Here is a 25,211-nt window from a genome sequence, read left to right as displayed (position 1 = left end):
ATCCTGAGACCTGCCGAGGTGCCATCCAGGCCAGGCATCCTAGGTTTCTGTAACTCAGCAGCTGGAGAACAAGGTCTGGCTGAAGGAGGGCTGAGCATTGAAACTAGGTGTTAAGAGATGCTGGGACGGAGCCATTTCCTGAGAGCAGATCCTTCTTGAAGCCAGCGGTTTCCCGACCTGTTTTCTCTGATCCGTACCAATCCCTGGGATGAAGGTGCTATTGTCTCTTCTACTCAAGAGGGATGAGAAACTCCTCTGCCCAGAGGGTGGGAGCGCAGGATCTGAACACAGGTGTCTGGCCCACCGCCAAGTCCTTTCCTTTACTCCATGCTACCCTTTCCACCTCTGCAAGGCCACGGCTGGTCCACTTGGGACAGGGGAAGCATAGAAATACTGGGAACAACTTAACAATGTGATGTGACTACCTACAGAGATGTTCTCTGCAAGAACAGAGCACAGTGCATCCTACTAATGAAGGAGAGAAATCCCAGAGGTACTCGAATATACAAAAGGGTTCACAGTCACAATGATGCCACAGCAAGAGAGCCACAGATCGTGAGTCCGTTCTGTCTTTTTTTAAAAGAGGAGTGTTTTCTAACACCTCTCACTCCCCAATTCCCTGCTGATCCTGCAGCTCCCATCCTAGAGGGAATGGGAAGCCAGGATGGGAAGAGCGATGTCCTCAGCTTTAACGGTGAGACACGGCTCCTGTTGTGTATACATCATTTCCTCCTGCTCACTGGCTTTCACTCACCCAGTGTGGCTCCCACAGTGTAAGGATTGAAATTGCAACCCTTATACATTGCTAAGACACTGGGATAATCCTCCAACCTGATTCGCACCATTTTTTACTGTGGCTTTCCCAGAAAGTCTGAGCTCTAAGTGCAGAGCACCAGCAAAGCAAAGTTGTTAGTGGCTTTGAATGTCACATCTCAGCCAAGAAGCCGAGCACAGGGTCCCTGTGCTCTCACGTCTGCTCCCCTTCCTGACAGGTGCAGCCTAAGCATTAGGCCCCCAAAGAAGCAGGGAGGCCATGCCTGGGCTGGAGAAAACACCAGGGCGGCGACATTGTGCAGCCCCTCCCGGAGCCCCCAGGGCCACAGCAGGCCGGCTGCCTCCAATTTTGGGGATTTACCTCTGGCTTAGCTCCAAAAGCTGCTCAGGAAAAGTGTCCAGAGCAATAACCACAGGGCAAAGCCAGGGTGTAATTACTAAGAGCGAGCCCAGGTGCGTTCCAGAGCACTTGCCCCTGAGGGTCCTGTGCGCCAAGCAGCGAGCCTGTGGTCTTCCAGCCCTAGGCGGCCCTTAGGGCCCCTCTTCCAGATCCTGCCTCACTCCAGTCTCTCCACTGAGGCACGGGAGCATTGCAGCTGACTCAGTATACCCTCTGTTGAAGTCGCCTGCTCTATGCCCCCCTCGTTCTCTGCTAGTGGTGGTCACAAGCCACAAGACAGGCACCAAGCCAGTGGGACCAGCGGAGGGGATGGGCAGAGGGAGTGGGGAGCTGAGCCCACAAAGGCGGGCTCTGGATGGGCTGTGAGGCCTGGAAATGTCAGGACTGAGAGCCCATCTTCCTTCCTCTCCTCCTTTCCCTAGGTCTTCAGCTCTTATGTGTTACTCTAGCCCCACTAAACTCTTTCCCCCACAAAGCCTTCCTTGTAGTGCTGCAGCCCCACACTGGTGCCACTCCTCTGCCCACGCGCATTGGGTGACCTCTGTGTGAACTGCCCCCCAGGCTCTTCATTCCACGCCTCCCGTTCCAGGTCATAAACCTCATTCCTAACAAGGGGTTTTAGCCTCTCAAGGACAAAATTAGGCTTGAAGTTTCCCTTGTAGCTGAGACCTTGTACTGTACTTCACCATGAGACATGCACTGACTGGGTGCTGGATGCCCCCCGCCCCCACCCAGCACACCCCCACCCACCCACCCAGCACGGCCCCACCCAGCACACCCGTCACAGATGCAGGCATTGAGGCTCTGGCTGGATTCACAAGAGCTGCCCCTTCAGGACCAAGTCTGTGACCCCAGGGACCTTGTACACATGGCACAGGGCCTGCTCCTCAGCCCAGCCATTGAAGGGGACACTTCACCCAGACAAGGGGTTACTATTTTTCAAACATGCACACACACATTTGATTCATAAAATACAAAGTTATTTCACAGCATTGCTGACTTTTTTGACTTTTTATTAACTTTTCTTCATAAATTTTTTTCTAAATAGGTAGATATTAGAAGTACAGATCCAGGAAATATTTTTACATTGAAAAAAAAATTCCTATGTCTATTAGAAAGGGATGGAACCACTGAGCCAGACAGCACATGCCAAAGAGTCCCTCCTCCACCCTGCAATTCACCAGACAACAAGCTGCTCACTGGGGCCCAGGGTCCAGATGCCCTAGATGTGGACTCAACCTGCCTCAGAGTTAGTTCCTTTAAACAGGTATTTTTTGAGCTTGCTTAGGACAAAGTTTAAATGCTGCTGATGCAACTGTCACCCTTGACCTATTCACTGGGAGCTGCAATCACACAGTCTAGAGCTGTGATTTAAAATGTTCTACTTAGCCGACAAGGAGCAACAAGGCCCAGTTCCGTAAACATAATATTCTTCATGTAATTGTAGATTAATGATGATAACAAAAAAAAAAAAAAAAGAGAAATAAAAGGGGGATTATTCCCTGATAGGATAAAACTAACTGCAAGTCAATGATTAATGCATGCTTTACATATCCTTAATTTTGATCTTTCAAAGGGTGTCAGATGATCAGCTATGGAAGTGCATTTTTCTGATAATATTCCTTTCTCTTAAAAAAAAAAAAAAGCAGTTCCTGTGTAATGATCTCCAATAGGTTCTTCACAATGGTATAAAGGTCATATCAAAATGTGGGCAAAGGGTTTGTTTGTGTTTATACAGAGGATCAAAGCCTAATTTGGCTACACAGAAAACAAATTAAGATATGATATGAAGAAGAACTTCCAACATCAACATCCTCTGGAAGAGTCATTCCAGAAGAGGAACATCAAAAAACTTCAACAAAGTTCCTGGTGCTGCTGCAGTTGTAGCTGCAGTCATCCCACCAGTTCCTGGGCTTGCCATTGGGATGAAGAAGGAGATATCTAAGCTGGCCTGTGCATACAGTAAAACAACAAATTTGACTGGATCTATACTGTCGGAACTCAACCAAGAATTAGGAGAAGTGCAAGTTGCAGTGCTCCAAAATTGTGCGACTATAGACTATCTATTGTTAAAAGAACACATGGGATGTGAACAGTTCCCAGGAATGTGTTGTTTTAATTTGTCTGATTTTTCTCAAACTATTCAAATTCAGTTAGACAATATCCATCATATCATTGATAAGTTTTCACAAATGCCTAGGGTACCTAACTGGTTTTCTTGGTTTCACTGGATATGGCTGGTAATTGTAGGTCTGGTTTTGTTATGTAGCTGTATTCCTATTATGTTAATGTATGTGCGAATTTAAATAGTAGTTTAAAACCTACACATGCTTATGTTACTCTACAAGAAGATATATCAAAGAAATAATCAATCTTCCCATGTTTTCTTCTGCCTGCTACTTCTATAGCTTTTCTTCTTCCTTCCTGATTATAACCCTTTAGTAGAATTCGTGCCTCATATAGAAAATTACCGAGTATCGTAATTCTTCCAAGTGGTAAAGATACCTCAAGACAAATGCTGGGCATAGAAGCCACAGGGCATAAATCTGCAAAGAAGTAAAAAGCTAACCTTTTCAAACAATATTGCTTCTCTCTCATTTACCAACTTTACATTTCCCTGTATGGCCCCAGAAGATGACTGGTTAGCCAGAGACGGGTAAGATTCCTCAAGGGAGGAACAACCTAAGACAGGCACAGTCACAGGGGGGCCATCAGGTTAGAAATTGGGGACCAACAGAGGAGAGGCTTAGAACCTCATCCCCCCTGTTTTGAGAGAAATCTTCTGCATCCGTGAATGTTTTGTTTTTCCTTGTCTAGCTTGGATTAATACTTAGTCTATAGGCACAGACCTGATCATCTACATTTGCCCTCTTACAGCACTAAATTATTTTTTCTACCTTTATCTTGCATCTACCTACCACTTCAGCATTTTATTTTAGAAAATAATAATAATAATAAGGGAGAAATGTGGGATTCACATATAAATCATGTATAAAAATCAAACAATCATATCTGACTTGATTATTTATAGTTCATGATGCGTGATCAAAACCAAAAGTTTCTGTGATGACTGCCCTTGCACTGTTCACCATGTAAGAACTTATTCACTATGTAAGAATTTGTTCTCCATGTAAGAACTTGTTTGTTATGCTTCAGAAGATTGGAGACTGTTGAGATATAGGCTTGGGGTTGATTAATGACTGTGCATTGAGTCCCCTATACAGAATTTTATTGTTGTTAACAACCATTTGATCAATAAATATGAGAGATGCCCTCTCAAAAAAAAAAAAAAACAAGGCCCAGTTCCAGTCCTGCTCCCTCCCCAGGGCAGACCACCCATCCCATCCTTGCGAGGCTAGGGGAGGGAGCCCACAGCTCCTCCGTGTCTCTCAGCACTAACAGAAACAACAGGCTCCTCTCCCTCCTTGACCTAATTCACTGCCTTTATTTCCACCGACTATCTGGCACGGTTGCCACCCAACAGAGTGAGGCCCACGGAAATAAATGGGTATCACTTGAATGTCCTGAGAATTACATTTCCACATGCTTCATAATCAAGAGGCAGCTACCAAGTTAATAAATGTCCAAATTCTGACAGGACTTTCAGATTTTATGATGTCAGTGTCTGCATTCTGGGCAAACATGAAATGGGTCTTCAGTTGTGTTGTGACCTAGTGATTCCCACCTCCAAGTCTGGGGCCTGGGAACAGACAGCCATCTGCTTGCAATCTCTCTGAAGAATATCTGCAACAAGTAGAGCCAAAGATTAAATTGCTTCAACAAAAATTAGCAGCCTGCCAACCTCCCCATCCACCTCCACTGACAAGGTCTAGGAACTGCTCTGTGCCGGTGAGCTTCCTGTGCTTCTTGCCCCTTGCCGCGGGGGTTCCCCCTCACAGGCAGATGCTGCTCTTATCGCTGCTCAGCAGAGAAGGCCATGAAACCTCACATGCTGTGTAAGAAAACCCAGGTAAAACATTTCACGTGTGGCCAAGTGAGAGGCAGACCTAGCTTTCTGGACGCCGAGAACATGCACATTTTACTACGCTTTGTTGCCGCCTCTCAAGAGAAATATGACTTCTTGCCCAGCAGCCCTCATGGCCAGGTGGGTGTGGACATATCTGGGTATGGCCCTTGTTTAAGACGGCAGAGATGCATAGAAGGGTTAAAAAGTGGTGGTACCAAAAATTCAAGCCGCCTCCTTCACGCAAGAGACCCAGCCCAGGTTTTAAATCAATAGTCCCTCAACCTGCCCAGCTAAGACACAGATTTCAAAAGCCGAATATGAGTAGATATGTCCCACCTGCTTATATTTATAACCTGATTGAGAAATGGTCAGTGAGTCATCAGTCCAGAGCTCCGAGTGCAGAGGCTGTTTCTAGCTGCTCTAGTCTCTAGGTGGAGGCTGTCAGGGAAGGGCCCTGGGGGCTGGGCCTGATGCAAGAGGCGGCTGCTTGCCTGTCTCAGGAGCTGGCTTCAGCCCCACAGCACCCACAGAATGGGGTAAGAGATTGCAAATACCGTGGGCTGACAGCAACGGTGCCATTAGGAAGCTGCCAACGCCAGGCAGCCGAGCAGGTCTCACCATCAGGGCGACTTCCAAGTGGTTCTCAGGACTGAACCGCAGGGAGGAGGCCAAGGGGGGTTATTCATGACTCAAATAAAGCTATGGGCATATTTATTTATTTTTTTATGCAGATGTTTGTCCCAACCAAAGAATTGTAGTATTGGCATGAATGTGCGATAAAGGAATAGAAGCTCAGTTGTGCTCCAAGAGAATAACTTGGGCTCTGCAGGCAGCGAGGGGCATGGTTTACTTCTCTAGGAATGAGCTTCTGTTCTCAGAGTGGCCTTGTCGTTTAAATTCCTTACACTGGGAGCACAATGCACAAACGAGCTCCTGAATCCCTAAGTGACTGTCTATCCACCAAGCCACTGCCTGGCTCATTCTTCTGCCTGTTGAAATCTGGGTTGATCACTGTTCATGCACCAGTCTTCCTAAGCTATTCGTATCTGCAGGTAGTTCTTTGTATACTGGTTAAAGAGACACTGACTCAATAGAACTCATATGTGGGGTCATTTGCTTAGCCTCTCTCAACACAGAATTTGGCAAAGAGCAAAGAGGTCCCTTGTGCCTCACAGGCACCTGCCAAGTGGACATGTTCCTGAGCAAGGGGGGCACTAGCGGTAGCCATGCACCTGGTCGCTAGCCAGCCTGCACTGCCCAGAAGCTCAGCCCTGCTCGCTGACACCATGGGGATTTGCATCATCTTTGCAGGTGCGCACGGGGCCTGAGAATGCTCTGACTCTATGTGTGATCAACTGATTGAAGAGTTTATCTTAGAGGGGAAAAACTAAGGGCCAGTGTGGTTAAGTAGCTTGGCCAAGCAAGGTCACCCAGCTAGGAAGTGGCAGAGCTGTTAAAGAAACCAGACAGTGGGCTTCATGGCCTGACCCCTCTCCTGAGCATGAGTTGTATCTAAGACAATGGTTTTCAAACTCCAGAGCACATTAGAACCCCTGGTGAGCTTATTACAGCAGACAGCTGGACACTCCACCACACACACACACACAGGGTTCCAGGTTCAGCACGTCTGGTGTGGGTCTCAGAACCATACATTTCTCACAAGCTCCCAGGAAATGTGGATGCTCTTGGTCAGGGACCAGCACGTCAAGAACCACTGAGCTCGGATGTTTGGTACAGAAGACATTGCTCCTCTGAGCCCCAAAACACAAAATATTCATCTAAAAACTCAGAATAAAGCATTTTGTTCCAGTTTTCAAATTTGTTCTGGACTAAGTAAGTTAGGTAACATAATCCTCTAGGATGCGTGTTCTAAAAGCAAGTAAATGTCCAGAGGAAAGGCTTCTATTCATCATGCTGACCGTGTGTGAAGGAGTTTGGGGTTTGAATCTGGAGTCAAAGATGAAGAAATGACTCTTCGAGCAAATTCAGGCCGGATAGATGCCCATGGAGAGTAACCCGGGTGAGGGTGAGGGTGGGCGCAGGGGAGCAGGCCGAAACAAGGGTACCTGTCAGGGGGCTAGACCCAGAGATCAGAGCACAGGTGCAGCCAGGCTCGAGCTGTGCAATCGAGAGCACAGGAAATGGCAGATGACTGAGTTATGTGAAGAAACGCCAGAAGTCGGCCCAGAGGACAATGTGAGTGTTGATTCATTGAGAAGGCAAAGCCTCGCTTCAACCAGGTGCAAAGAGGTGACTGCATATTCATTTACTGACTGGCTCCATGAGCTGTTAGGGACACTTCCTATCACCGGGCCCAGCCCTGGGCACCGGGGGTGAGAATAAGATGGCATTACCTCTGCTCTCAAGGCACTAGTGCCCCAGGAAAAGAAACCATGAATACCAACAGCTCTGAGGGATGCCGTAGGTGTTTAGAAGAAGCACAAAGGAGAAGTTTCTGCCTGGGAGAAGCCTCTGCTTCTGGCCTGTTCTGCTTTCCTCAGCAGCGAGCTGTTGGTTCGTCCCAGAGCTCCAGCCCAGCTTCGTGTCCTTACTGTGTGTCTGTGGCCTCCAAATGCTGGGATCCAGGCCGTGGGCTCAGCACTCCAAATCTCGGTCTCCGGCTGGTTCCTCGCAAGCTTCACCTCCCGCCAATCCCCAAAGGCCATCTGGGCATGGATGCCTGCCTCTCAGCCCCTCGGCCTCAACATGCCCAAACCCAGGCTCATTTTCTTTCATTCTAACTGTGCGTGCGAATGATTTTATAATCTGAACAGCTGTCTGGGCTAAAATAATTGCATTGGGGGGGCTCTTCGCTCCTCTCTGAAACTGCCACAAGGCTACCCTCCAAGGAAGGCTCTCTTTCACACGATAAAGGACCTCTGGGAGGCTTTGCTCACCCATCAGACAGTTGGCCGTATGGGGAACAGATGAGGAAGAGGTGGAAGGGCATGGGGGTGGCATGCCATGGGATCTGTGCAAGGTTCCACTGCTGGTTGGAGGACCACAGCAATAGATGAAGGTGGAGAAGGAGCACAGCTTGGCCATCTCTGAACGTCAGGCAAAGGACATTGACTTTATTTGGCTGGCCACCAGGAGTGAGAGAAAGCTTTTGAAAGACGTGGTGTTCATTAAGAAGATTACTTTGGCAATGGCTTATTGAAGAGATTATATGGAAGATAGATTAGCAGTCAGGAGGCCAACCAGGACACACTTGCAAAAAGCTACACCATCAGCAAGCAAGGTTTGAACTCGGTTGGCAGCTGTGGAAACTGAAAGCAAGAAATGGTGGAAATATTTTGGAAATAGAATTGAGATTACTTTTTAAATACATGCCAAAAACAGGGAGAATTTAAGCCTAGCTCCTGTGGTTCTAGCCCTGACTCCCCAGGAGAGCATGAGGCCACTTGGAGAAAGTGACGGGTTATGGGGAGATGGTCAGGGGTGGCAGGAAGTGCAGAGTTCAGATTTGGGCACATAGAGCATGAGGCACTGCTGGGGTGCCAAGGGAGTCACGGGGTCAGGGGCGAGTCGGGCAGAAGGGAGGAAGGAGGGTGCCCCTACACGGAGGTGCCCGAGCAGCCGAGGAGGAAACGGCCTCCAAGGAAGACTGGCAGAATACTTAGGCTTTCGTGCTGATAGAACAGCAGCACCCGTGGTCACCAAGGGCCCTGTGAGAGGGAAGTGGCAGAGAGACTAGGCCGTCGCCACTGTGCCACGCGAGGAGCCACAGTGGTGGTGTGGACTCTGCGGTGGCGACAGGAACGAGCAAGGCGGAATCAGCCAAAGGATGGGGGGGACCTGTCACCTCGAGCGACATGAGCTAATTTTCAGGCATAAAGGAAGGAAAGAGGTGGGTGAAAGTGGTGAAACTGAAATAAAGAGCAGGTCATGGGTAATCCCAGGAGAAGGAAAATAAATGGAGACCAAGGTCCGAGCAGCAGCATTAGTCTGGAAAGAGGAATGAAGGGGGAGGGTTGACTCCGACGAAATATTAAGCTCTTTCTGAAGCAAAAGGAGAGTCAAGGACTAGCTCATGGAAGAACGGAAGACTGAGTGTTTATTCCATCTTTGAGAATAAGTAGGAAGGGCAGCAAGGAGCCATCAGGCACAGGTAGGCATATAAGGGTTACCAGGCTATAACGAAGGTGACACGGAATTAAATGAATTCTTTCAAGGGTGCGATCAAGGTATTTGGTCAGTTTTCCCTTGGGCAAGCTCAGGACCTCCCCTGGGTGTTCTCCAGCCAGATGGTGGGGGGCAGCCAGCGTGGGGAAATGGTAGAGGATCTAGGAGATGAGGCTTCCAGGTGCCCGGTGAGAGGGACACAGACAGGACCGTGCCCGGGAGAGGTGCAGGCTGGGAGGAAGGCAAGGGAGCCGAGGGTGCGTGGCCAGGGCTCCCGGGATTTCTGCCACTCTGGGGAGAAGGCAAGCTCAGCTAAGATGGAGAGTAGACGGGCTACATGGGGCGCCAGTTACAGACACAGGGGAGTGTGGGTTCCACAGGACTGGAGTTTTCTGGGACTCAGGGGATGGAATGGGCAGAGGACCTACACAGCAGTGAGCCCAGGGAACACAAAGGCTGGAAAGTGAGAAGACAACGGAGGAGTTGCATCCGCGGGGTTGCAGGGAGCAGGGCTGATATGCAGCTTAACCCCTTCGGTTCAACGACTAGGTCTCCAGGTTCTGCCAGCTGGAGAAGTCTATCAGTCATCCCCATCTCTGAGCAATAAAGCAGATCAACCTAAGAAGGCCCCCAGTGTCACACTTCATGGTCCCCCCATCTAGAATGACCTCTTCGAGGACACTAAGGGCCTTGTTTTAGGAAAGTGTGGCTGCTGCAGGGATGTCTGACCGGAGTGGAACCTGCTTGGTCTCCTTAGTATCTGTCCTTAATTATTCAAATATTACCCATTCCAAAACTGAGACCTTCCACTTACTGAGCTGCTGTTTTGATTCACCGCCTTATGTCTCTGTTGGAGACCCTCTCCCATCTTAGGTTCTCAGATGGAGAATCATATTTACTCGCCCATGGTCCTTGGCACCCTGTGCCTCTGGCTTCACCTGCTTAGCACTGTCTGTTGAGCTAGTCCCTTCCTTCTAAACCAGAGCCGCCTGCTGGCATGGTAGGAGGGCCTGTTGCTGAGGTCGGTTCTCCAGGTCTTGCCCTGCTGGCCCTCTCCCTGGGGGGCGTTTCCTGGGTGAATTCACCAGTTCGCATCTCGACCAAGGTCCAAAGTCAACTGTGGAGCCACCGTTTCATCTGAAATTTCAGAGATGGACTCTGGCTAACCAAGCTTACAAACTCTGAAGTATAAATAAGAATTTCAGTGCAAGTAATAGTTCATAAGAAACCCAATAGTCACAGAGTTCAGAATGACTAATGTGTTCTCTATCTCCAGGGAAAGTCTTTGCAATGCTCTTTCCTACCCCAGTGAAAGTCTTGTCCACAGAACTATAAACAGGCAACCCTGCAACTTCCTCTTTATTTCCTTCTGCTAATAACCATTCCCAAGGATGTCTACCAACCTCTCCCTTAGGTATGCTAGTCGGTTCCACTAGATGACAGCCAGGCCATGATGGAGTAGAGGCCATTCTGTCTCTGCCCAAGTTCTTAGTCTCATTGCGCACAAAATTAAACATAGATGATTACCAAGGAAATCAATGACATGAAAATGATACTATTAAAATATTTTTCAATTGTGATATAGTAATATGTGTGTATCCTTATTAATTACACCATTAATAATAAGCTTAATTTCAAAATAATAATAATAATGATGAGCATAAAGGATATTTTATCCTAGATGTGATACAAAACTAGATACGACATGAAAATATCTGCATTTCCACTGGTGACAAACTCCCAGCTACTGCTAATAACTACGTGCTTTGCCATCAACATGCACAGTATAAGGAAATGCTAAATTGCTGTCAGGTATTTGTGTACATAAGGATGTAATTTTTTCCCATGGGTTTCAGCCTCCCTGAATTTTACCCACAGATACCAACCGTTTGTAGACCCCAGGTTAAGAATCCCTACTAAGGTGACTTGGAGTGGTTCCGTTTTTACCATTACATCCTGATTTCATAGTGTGTTTCTCACATTGCAGTTTCTAAGTTCTTGTACAGCTCTCTCCAGTCCATCCACAAATTATAAGGCATGGTCTCTATCCTCTCAAGAACATTGTTTCTTACATTTAAAATAGAGGAGATCATCACCAAAACCTGGAGCCGAATGAGGGCTCCACCAGAGGGCTGAATGAATAAATAAATGGTGGGATAGCCATTCAAATGAATACCACTCAAAAACTAAAATGGAACAACTAATAAAATATGCAACAGCACAGGTGAATTTGAAAAGAATTATGTCAACTGAAAGAAGCCAGAATCAAAAAAATATTGTGTGATTCCATTCATATGACATTACAGGGCAGGCTGAACTCCAGGGACAGAAAGCAGATCAGGGGCTGCCAGAGGCGGGGGTCAGGGGGGGAATTCACTGCAAAAGAGGGTGACCAACCTTTTTGGGTGGAAATATTCTAACTCTGGATTCTGGGTAGTTGCATATTTTTGTCAAAATTCATGTAACTGGACACTTAAAAAAGAATTTTTCTCTCTGTAAAGGATACTGCAGTATATCTTTTAAAACCATGAAAAAATATATGTGACCTTGACATAACAGAAATCATACTTTTCCTAGCTGTTCAGAAGGAACTACAGCTGTGCACAGAGACTCAAGGATCTGCCATGACTCCAGGACGGGGGTGCAGGTGACATTGGCCTGGATGCTGGAGACTAGACAGCCACATCACTAGCTTCTTAAATGGCCCCTCAGCCTGCAGATTTTCCTCCTCCAGACAGCATCTTTTTCCCAGTCAATCTTCCCAGTTTCCATCCTGCCACTCTATCACCCAGAACTCTCACTAAACCCTTTATACTGATTTGTTAGGGGAGGGAGATTTGAAGGTGACGAATTCCCATCCCCAGTCCACTGTGGAGCCCTGTCCCCAGGATTTCTGACCCACACCAGTGAGTTTTCCCAAGGACACCCTAGTGGCAGTGGGCTCACTGACCCCGTGAGGCAGATCACGCACCATTCCTGTACGTGCGGGAGATCTGGGGAAGCATCCAGGACCCTCTCGGGTCCACATGCATCAGACCTCAGGCTCTGGAATTCCTCCGGACCTGCTCGCTCTGCCGTCTCCACTACGCACCTACTGCCTCATTCCTGGTCTTAACCTCTCTTTCTAGCCTTTAAAAGTGACGCTTCTGTGAGGTTTTATACTTGGTTCCTAACTGTGGGTTTCAGGTTTTCCTCCATTCCATGCCCCACAGGATGCTTGCCGCTCACGTCCAAGGTGGAGGAAGAGGCTCTGGGGGGAAGGAAGGAGGCTTCCCAGGCTCTCCTACAGTCTGGCTGAAAGCATCTCAGAAAATTAGCCAAGTCCCTTTGCTCTAATTCCTTGCTTGCTCAGCAACCATGGATTATTAATTAAATTGGTATTATGGTTTTAAAATTAGTCTTTTCTTATTTTCTTACCATTAATCAAACCCCTAGGTCTTATTCACCTCAAGGGCACTAACAAAATTGAATTTTTAGCCTGCAAAGATCCAGAGCCCCAAAATACAGTCACCCCCCACCTCCGGCCCCCATGAGACCCAGTCCAAGCACTCAGCCAGCCCACTCTCCACTCTGGCTGACCAGCTTACCTGCAATAACATTAGTGGGCATTTTAGGGTCAGTAGATCATTGGTTAGCAGTTGACATGTACCCTCAGCAAGTAAGTGAAGGAGAGTTTATCTATGATATTTTTAAAAACTAATAAATAAACCTGGCAATTACAAGGGAGAGGGCAAAAGATCCTTAAACTAAAAGCAGGCTTGAGTTGTCCATTAGCCACCGCATGTTCTGGAGAAGGAGGAGGCGCATCACCACCAAAGTTGCCTTTTTTTTAATCCCAATTAAACATCTTCGCAATAGCCTGATGGCCAGACTGTGAAGAAAAACAGCACAGAGCTAAGAAAAGACATGAACGGATAGTGTGAATGCTTCACTAATGCACATTTTGTTTTCTGGCTACTGCGGCTGCTAGTCACCATGGAGCACGGGTGCCCCAGCAACCACTCAAGACTCCAGGAGTGTGGTGACCCATGACCTCCGAGCATCCCTCGCAGCTGATGCCCTGTAAATGTCTTCCTAAAAGAGCTTTCACAACTCAGATCAACAAAAGAAAGGCAGACCCTCTTCTCTTTGCATGGATATGCTTATCCATATAAACCTCTCTCTTCATAAACTGCCTCTCAGGCAGATGACAGTGGACGTTTCTTGTGTTCATACAACCGTGCCTTCAACCAAGAATGCCTTCCCACTCTCTTTTTTGCTTTTCCCCTCTACCTTAGGCTTGCTCTTCTCTCACCTAAACACTGTAAGCTTCTTTTCCTGGAACTTCCCCACTTTAACTTCACACTCTCTGCATTTGATCTTCATGTCTCTGCCAAAGTGTTTCTCTTGTGTTATTTAAATTCAAACTCTGTTAATAATTTTCAGATCAATGACAGTTCAGAAGGCAAACAAGTCAAGGTGGCCAAGGGCTTGGGGCTTGGAGGGCACCCTAATACAGGACTAATAAAAGAATAAGTATCAAATGTTGTCAATAGGATGGAGAGGCGGGGTGGAGCTCATAGGATGAGATGATCAAATGTCTGCTGGGTTCCCATGTTTGGTTACCATTCATAAATGATAATCACAATGAACTATGACCTCACACCTGTTATAATGGCTCTCATCAAAAAGAAAAGAGGTAAGTGTTGGCGAGGATGTGGAGAAGGGAGCCGTCGTGCACAGCTGGTGGGACTGTAAGTTGGTGCAGCCCTGGGAGAACAGGATGGAGGTTCCTCAAAACATTAAAACTTCAACCGTCACTTGATCCAGCAATCTTACTTCTGGGCAAATAGCCAAAGGAAGTGAAAACAGGACATCAAACAGGTACCTGCTTTCCCATGTTCACTGCAACCTTACTCCCCATAGACAAGAAACAGAAACAATAAATATAAATATTTATACCACATAAATAGAAATATACCATATAAATACAATGGAATATTATTCAGCCATGAGAAAGAAGAAGATCCTGTCACTGCAACAGCGTGGGTGGGCCCTGAGGGCATCATGCTGGGTGAGATAAGCTCCAGAGAGAAAGACAAATACCACATGATGCCACTCATGTGTAGAATTAAAAAAAAGCAAAACTCAGAAACAGAGAGTAGAAAAGTGATTGCCAGGGCTGGGGGACACAGGGAGAGGAATCGAAGGGTACAGACCTTCAGTTATGAGATGAGTGAGGTCTGAAGATCTACTGCAAGCAAAGTGACTATAGTTGTTAACGCTGACCATGTAACTGAAATTTGCTGTATCAGTAGAGCTTAAACATACGCACCTGCACGCGCACGCTCACACACACAACATACATAAATATGTGGGGTGAAGGATGTGCTAATTAACTAGATGGCTGGAATCTTTCACAATGTACACATATATCATATCACCACAGTGCACACTTTACATATCGTGCAACTTTGTCAAGTAAACCTTAATAAAGCCGAAAAAAACAAACTTCATGAATGATAAAGCATAAGCTGGTGACTATATGGTGGCTTCAGGTCGGAGTGGGTCACGTCACAGTGAGGGGGCGGCCCCAGGAGCAGAGTCCAAACGCGCGGGCAGTGGAGGGCTTTCCCGAGGACTAAGGCTCCGCGTCTGGCCCAAGTCCATCTGGGTCACGTGTCCTGACCACCCTCTTTGGGGAGAAAATGCTGGCCAGTAGGAACATGTCAGACGCAGAGGTTCTGAGTGGTCAGGGTTCCAGGAACTGTGTGTGAAGAGGACTCATTTAAAGCGAGACTATTTGGCAAAAAGAGCGTGGGCTGCCCCTCGCTATTTCAGCAGCTGTCTGAAGATGAGCGATCACAGACTCAAGCTTCCAAGGAGCCAGGGAGGAGCACCGACGGGGAAACAGGGCCTGCGGTACAGAAGTGCAGCTGGCGGCTGGCGGCGCGGCAGGACACGCTGCTCGGCCTCCGCTCAGAGGGGCCCTGGGAGTCTGGCGCCTGAGGGCAAGAACCCTCTGCTTGTCGTTGTGCATCTAGGCCCAGGGCTGCTGTCTGTCCTAACTTCTCGAGAGGAGCCGGGAACCCAAGTATTTACACAATGTGTCTCAATTTTTAATTTTGGCAACTATTTCAGATTTTTCCAAGAACCATTCCACAGGCCAAATATACTATGTCCGAGGGCCAGCGGCAGCCTGGGATTGCTGGTTCTCGATGTTACAGGAGACATTTCTAGGCTTCAACAGCGCTAAGATGCATGGACGGAAGATTTGCTTGGGATATAAGAGAATTTTTAAATGTTTAGAATTCATAGTCAGAAAACAGATTCCCCACCCAAGTTCTGAGCAATGGGCAATAGTCCGGAGAAAACTGCATGGCTGTATATCAGAGATGTTAGAGAAGAGGTTTTCTCCCTAGCAGAAATGATGACCCAAATCATGTTATGCTTTACACCAGGAGAGTGAATTACCATTTCCAAAGGGCTTTTGTATCATCTCATATTAAAAGTTATCAACACAGTCCTTTGAAGTAGAGACATAGGTATTTCTGTTTTACACATGCATAAGCTAAGTATCTGAGATATTAAATATAACTCAGAGAAGGTCATCCCAGGAACCAGGCAGCAGAACTGGGAATTAGACGACTCGTCCATCTAGCTCCAAATTCAACACTCCTTCCAGGCCTACTCCGGAGCCAGACGCCAAGGCGCGCAGAATCCATTCCGAGCTGTGCTGTCAACTGGATTTGCTTACTGTTGCTTTCCTATGGTCAACTCACTCTACCCAAGTCTTTGCCTACACATTCCCAGGTTGCTGGAACACCTTCCTGTCTTTCCGCTACACCCTGCAAGCTCTTATCCATCATGATATCTTGTTTCTTCCAGACTGACTTTGTCAGCTATGGAATGTTCCCCAGCCCTCCATGCTCCAAACTGGACTCACCCTTGACATGATTTGTCCAGAATTTTTGCCTGTCTTCTCTATGTCTTCTACATATTTGTCTCTGTAAGGAGAAAACATGTCTTAATTAATCCATGGACAAAACCACATACACATATGTGCACACACATACACACAGGAGTTGGTACTTGATCGATAAGTCATCAAATGATTGTAATTCCCGGACTTGTAAGCTGCCAGGAGGAAGAGAATCTGCTGTCAAGGGGGGCTTCTGATTTTCAAAGTCATCTCCACTTCCTTCCAGAAATTTTGATTCTCACTGAGATTTAAAACCCAGCCAGGTAGCCTAGTTTTTGCACAACCAATACAGGTAAAAAATATATGGTTCTCCGAATTTCGGGCTTTTTGATGCCAGTTTGAAATATGTCATCATTCCTTGGGTTGAGATGAACCTTGTCTGGGAAGAATACAAAAATTGTTGAGAAACTGCTAACTAAGCAAAGCTTCCAAATGACTCAGTTTGGCTAAAACAGCCTTTTAAAAATGTAAGCCCTGCAAAGGGTGCTTCCTGGTGACTCACGGACATGTATCAGGGGCAGTGGTGTTTTCTAATGCAGATGCACTGTATTTAACCCTGTGCAGCTAAATGTCATTCAGTATGAAATAAATTACTATAATGTGAATCTGTCATCTAAAATGAAAGACAAAATGTATAGAAAATGGAAAACATGGATAAAAATCAGAAAGGGAGGGAAAATAAAATCCCAAGAATGTTGCTGGATCCCAAGAATCCAGCTAAGCAGGGGCAAGAATAATTTCTACTTAGTTTTGTTACTCTGATTTGTTTTGTTTTAGTGACCTCGCTGGTCAAGTGACCTGTTAAGAATAAGAATTATTTCATAGAGCTAATGTTCCGTTGCTCTAATCTCTCTAGGCAAGGTTCATATTTGTGTGGGTTACTTATTCTCCCTTTGTTGACTAAGTCAATAATCGGAATCAGCAGGTTCGGCATCCCGCTGGCAGGAGTCCGCAGCCTGGCTTGGGACAAGTGTGCATAAAAGCCCCAGGCTGGGGCGCCCTCCCAGAGGCCCCCAACTCTCGGCAGGATGGCTTCCGCGGGCCTGCAGCTCCTTTGTCTTGCTGGACTGGTGTTTGTGTCCGAGGCTGACCTGGTGGTGAGTGTTCGATTCCATGAAATTCTTTTGTGTGTCTCCCATGCACACTAGATACAGAAGTGAATCCCAGCCATGCTCGCCGACCTTGTTCCTAGGACAGGGTACCCGGCAGCTGTCAGACAACAGCCATTCAGGCTGGGAGCCCAGGCGTTGGTACCCCCAATGGCCCTGCTGCTCTGGGGCTGCGGGCCTGACACCTCCCCAGGACTGCCCCGCGGGAAGGCAGAAAGGAAGATACAATGTTCATGAAGCGATTTAGGTTAACTTTTCAGAAACACATCCTTTTACCAAGTTTGTTTCCCTTTAGCTAATCAAAATGTATTTGTTGTTTCATCTTTGAAAGGCTTGGCAGACAATATTCAGGTCAGGTACCTAATTCTTAAGCGTTCTGGAAGAATGAGCTAATACAATAAAATAGGTGATAGAGTTGCCTGACATTATTTTAGGACGACAAGTAAGAGGGAATGGCTACAGCCACGACCGACTGAGACATTCTCAGGAAAAACGGTGTGACCCTTTTGCACACCAGGTACTTGCAGGGACTCTGCTCAGTGGCAACTGCCCCTGGGGCTCTACTCCGCTAACGTTCACCACGCAAGGCCCCAGAGGATCACAGCTGCCCAGACTTTGGGAACAATCAGGTCTGTGCTGGGCAGGTCAGGGAAGCTCATTCACTGTGGTGCTTGTGTTGCTGAAAACGGGACGGGCACAGACTTCCTGCCTTGGTCCCGATTCCCAGCACCACGAACAGAAGACCCTTTGGCTCTGAGCAGCCTTGCTGACCTCTCCCTGGTCCTCTCTACACCCAGGGCGGCAGTGAGTCCAAGTGTCCACTGATGGTCAAAGCCGTGGACGCCGTGCGAGGCAGCCCGGCGATCGGTGTGGCTGTGCGCGTGTTCCAGCAGGCGGCCGACCACAGCTGGGAGCCGTTTGCCACCGGGTAAGGGGCACGCCCGTCACCAGTGGGCTGCAAACAGGCAGGGCCAGGAGGGCCCTGAGGGCAGGACGGCAGGCAGCAGGGAGAGGAGCCTCTGCCCCCGGGGTGCGCCGCCAGTGTGGGCCCCACACCACTTCACAGTGACGGAAACTGGACTCCATGCCCCGAGAAACAAGCAGGCACACACAGATACATGCACATACATACACAGTCTCACACACACAGCGTATGCACACATACACATACACAAACACACATGCACATACACAGTCACACACATGCATACACACACAGTCACATGCACACACACAGTCACACACATGCATACACACATATAGTCACATGCATGCACACACATACACACAGTCACACATACATTCACACACATACAGCCACACAATGCATACACATACACCCACTCACATACACTCACACACATACATATACAGTCACACACTGAATACACACAGACACACACAGTTACAAAGTCACACACACACATACACATAAACACACATACACACTTACAACACGTATGCACACTCACACACACACAAGCACACACACATGCAGCTGTAATTCCAGGGGCGTCACAGATTCCCTGGTGCCCTTGCATAGCACTCGAGCTGAAACTTAGGGAAGGCGTACAGTTTGTGTTCATTCATTCATGAAGGGAAGGGAACTTCGGGGTGGCGCTGACGGGGCATCTGTCTGGGATTCATGTGCATCGCGGGATGTGGGGCCCCTGACAGGCCATGTGGGGCTGGGGCTGTGGCACTCAGGGAGTAAGGGCATACAACAAAACATGGCAATTCAATAGTTTCTTTCTGTAAAAGAAGAAAAGTTGAAGTGTGTTGGTCTGAGTCAGTAAAAACAACTCCATTTTTATCTGTCTTAGATTTTGTGGTTAGTGGAGAGCAATTTCCAACGTCAGCCTTGAGCTGGTACTTGTATGGAAATAACGGCGCCTGTTAAATCCTTGTATTTGCGGTCGGCAGTCACCCAGGAGGTCACGTGTATAGATGAGGAAAGGGTCAGGAATGGCTTCCTCTTTGTGTTTTGGGGTCCCCTGAGAGATACCCTCACACCATAGGGGAGAAGAGTGAGACCCGGGGCCACGGGAGCTGCCATCAGGCCGCTTCCAGGGGCGTTCAGCCAAACACCAGCCCAGAGTCGCAACGACTCTCTTAGAACTGAAACATTATCTTGCTCTGTATCTTATTCTCATAAGAAAAAAAACCTCCAACGCACTTTTGAAACATTTCTACAAATGTCTTGTTCATTAATTTCAGACAGTTATTAGAATTTTCCCTTTCCTGACCTGGTTGAAAAATATAGATAGATGATAGATAGATGATAGATAGATAGATAGATAGTTTTTTTTCATATACACAAACTGTGTGTGTGTGTGTGTGCGTGTGTGCACACATGGTGTGACAGCATTATTCCCTTAATGCCTGATTTAATCTGGATTTTTGTACCTTCTAGGAAAACCAATGAATTAGGAGAACTCCATGGGCTCACAACCGATGAGAAATTTGTGGAGGGGATATACAAAGTGGAGCTAGACACTAAATCCTACTGGAAGGCACTTGGCATTTCCCCATTCCATGAATATGCAGAGGTGAGCGCATATCATGGAAGCAGGTTTTTCCCTCTGTTTTCAGTCCCAGGAAATGAGCTGTTTGCACTCACGTGCCATGGAAACGTCCTAAGGAAGTAGTGATCCTGAGTGGTTCCCTTCCCATTGCTACAGTCAGACATGTGCAAAGCTAAAAAGCAAGTATGTTTCTAGGTTTAATGAAAACTCATTCAGTAACGTGGCCTGAACCTATGTAATGCTCTTGATGGTCTTCATTCATTCCGCTGTGTGTCCGCATGGCACAGGGCTGGTAAAGGGAGCAACTGGGATGTTTGCCAACAGGACCCAGGCTGTGGAATATTTGTTTGTTTGCTTACAACCCACTAAGGGGGTTATGTATCAAAAGGTACATGCATCATTTTACTTTTCTGAAATCTGAAAATTCTTCATTCCAAAACACATCTGGCCCCCAGAGGCTTGGATAAGTAATTTTGGGCAATGCATATAGAGACAGTGAATTCAAAATAATAAGGGCAACACAATAGGTAACATTTATCAAGCATAAACCAAGTACCAGAGACTGTTGTTTTTCTACTTAACCTGTTTAACCCTCATAAACAAGCTATTGCATTGATCTAATTAGTATCCCCATTTTATAGATTAAGAAGTAAAGCATAGGGAAGTTAAATATCTTGCTAAAAGTCACAGGGCTAGTAAGGAGAGGAGCAGGAAAATTAGCCAACAAGGCCCAGGCTGGGTGTAGCCTGACGCTTCTTCTTATAAGAAGCCAAGCTAAAATCATAATAGCAAAACCCCACTTGTAACCCCTGGCTCACACTCCCATCCTCTGCGTATGTGGCAGTAGGAACCTCAGGTATACATGGGCCCAATCTCCCTGCCTCCTCCTTGTCTGGAATTCCTTAAGTCATTCAAAACAGATGGTTGTCATGGAAATAGAATCCAGACATGTTGGTCGGAGTTAAAGATCAGCTAATCACTTCAAAAATAGCTTGGCATGAGAGGGGACCAGTCTCTCTGGCTTAGTCATAGATGAGCCCATCAATGACATACAATGGTTACTTGTCACGCAGTGCTGCCAGGGGAACGAGAGGGGCCTGTTTGACTTCCGGGGCCCACAAATCACCAAGGGTGTCCCATCCACCAAGGAGCAGGCCTCTGGCTGCTCCTCAGCCGGGCAGCAAGACACAGCCCCCGGTCAGGGGCAGGGGCAGGGGCAGGGTTTAGCTGGTGCCCACCGCAGGACATCTGCCTCTCCTCCGTCCCTAGAACCTCCCTGGAGCCCTGCCCACCCTGGGTCTCAACCTGATGGGACCACCTGAGACGATTCCTGTCCCCCTGGCCATAAGAAACCAGTCCTCTTCATTAGATGTTAGCCTCCTTGCTGGGCAGTCACTCCTTGAACATTCATTCAACAAACATTTTGGAAATAAAATCTTTGCTGTGTTAAACATTTTGCTGATGCTAGAGATTCATAAGTGAAAACACATCCTTTCCTGGGCGTGGAAGGGATGGGACTGGTGCAGGACATACCTGGCAGGGCCGTGAGCCCAGCTCGGAAGGGAGCCTGAATGGCCACAGAGAATGAGAGCAAGCAAGGAAACAGGCTCTCTGACTTCCCTCAGTCAGGCGGGGGCCATCCTGATTTGCAATGTGAATCTGCAAAAAAAAAAAGAACCCTGATTATTCAGGCAGCAATGAATGACAGCACGAGGCTCCAACAGCTTAACTCACTAGCATATTTGATTTCTGCCTTTTGCACAAACTGCTCCAGAACATGAAACCATAAAATAAAAATAAGTAATTTGGCACAGGACTCCCAGTGGTGTCTCTGTCTGTGACTCACTTTCAGGGGCTCGTTAGAAATGGGTCCTGTCTGTGTTCTCTCCCAGGTGGTGTTCACGGCAAACGACTCCGGCCACCGCCACTACACCATCGCTGCCGTGCTCAGCCCCTACTCCTATTCCACCACAGCCCTCGTCAGCAGCCCCCAGAGCTGAGGAGTAGCCTCCAGGCACTGGAAGAACGGCCGACAGGATGCCATGTGACCACTAGGATTCCATTGTTATTAGTCTTTTATTAAAATTTATAAAGCTTTCACTTTATAAGCTACGTTAGAAACGTGGCAGAAACAATAAAACATTCCTATTAATGCACTTCCCATTTCATCTGAACTTGCTTTTTTATTCCCTTCTTGAACTCTCAAAAAAAAAAATCCAGATTTTACCAAGAAGCAAGGGAACTTTAAAAAGTCTCTGGTTGAACTTGGAAATGGAAATTTCCAAAGTCTTTTAGGCTAAACAGACATTTAATATAGCCTGCAGCCATTGAAAATGCACATTCTGAAAATGAGAGGGCTTTATTTTCCTCCAGCCTCAAGTGGATAGCAAGACAAATTGTAAGGGCTTCCCCTTTACTCTGTGCATTCCCCTCAATTTCTGTACGATTTCAAGAGCAGCACAGTTCTTCTGGGACAGACCTGCAGAGACTCAGGCCCACTAGTCCAGGTCAAACCTGCTGCGCTCACCACCAGGTGAGAGGCCGCACACCCTCAGCTCACACTAACCCAGAGTTCATGCACTGAGAGACTGTCTTATATGCCAAGCACTGTTTTAGGTGCTCTGATCACACAGCATAGATTCAGTGTCTGCACTGAAAGCTTACATTCTTTCAAGTCGATAACTGTCCATGTGATTTGACAGAGGCTCTGGTACAAGGCACAGCCAGGGTAGGAAAGACGGAGCAGCAAATAGCCTGGAGAATATATATGAGCCTCCCACGTGTATGGGAAATCAGAAGAACTCTCACAACCTGAATGTTGGTTGGTTGTCAGGTAGAAAAGCGGGACGGTGTCCAAGGTAGAGAGAAAGGACAGCAAGGCCAGGCCGAGTGACACAGCTCAGCTGGGGGCAGGAACAGAAAGCACCTCGGAGCCTGTGAAACCCGAGGGCTGTTGAGTGGGCCTGATTAGCAGCCCCTAACTCCGGGCTTCAGCAAATTTCCCCTGAACTCCTGCCAAATCTGAGGCAGATGTTCTCAGTCTGGGGGCTTTCAAAGATGTCCTCCAGGTGTCAACTCAGGCCCCAGTTCGATTTACTCTGTAGATTCAAGGGGCACCTAGTCACAGGCTACAGGAAGGGAGGAAGGTCTGGACTGTCCCACAGACTCCCACTGACACCCCGCCAGCCGGACCAGCTCACAGTCCCACTCAGGTGCTCTGCGCAATATGGCTCCCGGCTGGGTCTTGTCCCCCACAACAGCTCTACATTCTGAAAAAGCATCCCTCCAGGGGGGCAGTAACCATCTCTGCCACACTTCGGCGGGATGGGAGCAGAGGGAACCGGAGCTGGAGAGAAGCCTGACGAAAGGTTCTTGTTAGAGTCGCAAATTTATCACAGAGAGCATGGATCCACTGACAGAGACCCAGGGATCTGGGGTGGGCAGGTCACTTCCCGTGTGTAATTTCCAACTGGGATTTTCCAGGAAAACCTGGGTCAGACCTAACGCCCAGGCCCAGGAATAATGAAGCAGACTTCCCATTTTTCTCCAAGGTCATATCTCCAAGGTCAGGGGGCTGCGTAGAGGGAGTATGAAATTTGAGGAGGGGAATGTAGGTTTGGACTACTTAACATGTACTGAGTTTTCCCACAAACACATAGATGATGTTTGATTTTATTCAATGAGTTAGCAAGTCCTTCCTCCATGTATATCAGGTTAATCCAGGTCAAATTGCCATTTTTGTACAACCAATGGTCAAATATTGGTAATTTCATAAGATTCAATCTAATACAGTGATTATATTGATCACTGACCTATTTACAAAATGCTACATTTCCATTTGGCTGCTATTAAATAACTATGGATTTTTGTAACCCAAGCAGTTTGAAAATATGAATCCCCCATATGTATACATATGCATATATATCTGAGTTGAATTGAATTTTCCTGCCTCCATTTCCTCCTGGTGTCAGCAAACTTGATCTTGTCCACTGAATTCAGCTCAGCCTGACCTCCACTTTAATCCCACCTTCTCTTTCTGGATTCCATCTGCCTTCTGGAAGCTCTGTAGCATCTCGGCATAAGGTGGAATATATTGTCTGGTCCCTCAGAGTCCCCTGTTCATGCTGTTTCCACTGAAATGATCCTTTTCTCCTTTTCTCTTGGTCATTTGGTGTTAATGTCTTGACTTATGCACTTTCATGACCACTGTTATGGGCTAAACTGTGTCCCCTAAAAAGATATGCTGGAGTCCTAACCCCAGAACCCATGATTATGACATTATTGGGAAATAGTCTGTTCAGATGTGATCAGTAAAGATGAGGTCACTCAGGTGGGCTCTAATCCACATGACTGGTGTCCTTACAAAGGGAAAATTCAGATGCAGACACACAGGGGGATGCCCTGGGCTGATGGACAGGAGTGTGGTACAGGCTGGGGACAGACTGCCAGCAACAGGCTCTCCCCCATCACAGGGAATGTGGCCCTGCTGCCACCTGGATTTTGGGCTTCTAACCTCCAGAACTGTGAGGCAGTAAATTTCTGTGATTTGAAGCCCCCTGACTTGTGGTGCTTTGTCATGGCAATGCTGGGGAGGTGATAGAGCCTGTCGGATTCTTCCAGATTTTACCCTGGATTTTTACTTATTGAAATCTTTGCCATTCTGACAGTCAAAATTCACATTTAATATTTGTTTCGATTTCTTTTTTTTTACTTAGTGAGGCTGGACATGTGAATCTCCTTTGTGAACTGTGTGTCCACCCACAGCCGTGTCATGGGGGGGCCCCACCGATGTGACACTAATGGATGAAAGCCCTCTGTGTACTAAAGATATTACATGTTGTACTTGAAAAGTAGATGTGACACAGACAGGAATGGTTGGCCAAGCTGTAGAAAAGCCCAGCAGCCAAGAGACCTTGATCATCACAAAGAGGAGGGTGGGAATGGGGTGGCCCATCCCAGTAACAGGACGTGTAATGGGTGGGTTAGGAGCAGGCCACAAAGTCCCTGAGGCCAGGCTTTTTGGGCTTTTTTGGGATAGCAAAGCTGAGATGCAAAAGGCTTAGTAATTTGCTCACGGCCATGCAGGGAGCTTTGGAAAGCCCTGAAAGGCCGAGAAACAGATTGGCCAGAAGGCCTCCAGTTACCAGTTAATTTAGGTGGTGAGAAGCTGCTCACCCAAAGCCTTAAGATAGCCAGGAATGCCAGTAAGAAAATCCTGCCCATGAGCCGTAAACACAGAAATAGTGCTTCTCACGCACCAGCCTCGGCAGCCTCTGGGCTGCTGCCCTCTCCTCCTCATCAGGACGCCCAAGAGAGAAAACAGTGTGTTAATTCCACACATGCCTTCCTC

The 25,211-nt window shown here is 47.4% G+C and overlaps 1 protein-coding gene across 1 annotated transcript; it reads left to right on the top strand.

The window, feature by feature from the left end:
* Nucleotides 1–17,176: 17,176 nt before the first annotated feature.
* TTR (transthyretin) lies at nucleotides 17,177–22,024 on the top strand. The gene is made up of 4 exons (XM_036885806.2): nucleotides 17,177–17,324; nucleotides 18,134–18,264; nucleotides 19,750–19,885; nucleotides 21,754–22,024. The coding sequence occupies exons 1-4, from the start codon at nucleotides 17,256–17,258 to the stop codon at nucleotides 21,859–21,861; spliced, it is 444 nt and encodes a 147-aa protein (XP_036741701.2). The 5' UTR covers nucleotides 17,177–17,255; the 3' UTR covers nucleotides 21,862–22,024.
* The last annotated feature ends 3,187 nt before the right edge of the window (nucleotides 22,025–25,211 follow it).

Source organism: Manis pentadactyla, chromosome 6, assembly GCF_030020395.1.
Source record: "Manis pentadactyla isolate mManPen7 chromosome 6, mManPen7.hap1, whole genome shotgun sequence".
In the NCBI taxonomy this organism is placed as follows: domain Eukaryota; kingdom Metazoa; phylum Chordata; class Mammalia; order Pholidota; family Manidae; genus Manis; species Manis pentadactyla.
This window is presented reverse-complemented; position numbering and strand designations above follow the sequence as displayed.

Excerpts from the sequence above, each read along its gene's own strand:
- TTR (XM_036885806.2), top strand. The coding sequence starts at position 17,256 with ATGGCTTCCGCGGGCCTGCAGCTCCTTTGTCTTGCTGGACTGGTGTTT. Across the intron at positions 18,265-19,749 it reads TGGGAGCCGTTTGCCACCGG|GAAAACCAATGAATTAGGAG; the intron begins GTAAGGGGCACG and ends TGTACCTTCTAG. Across the intron at positions 19,886-21,753 it reads CATTCCATGAATATGCAGAG|GTGGTGTTCACGGCAAACGA; the intron begins GTGAGCGCATAT and ends GTTCTCTCCCAG.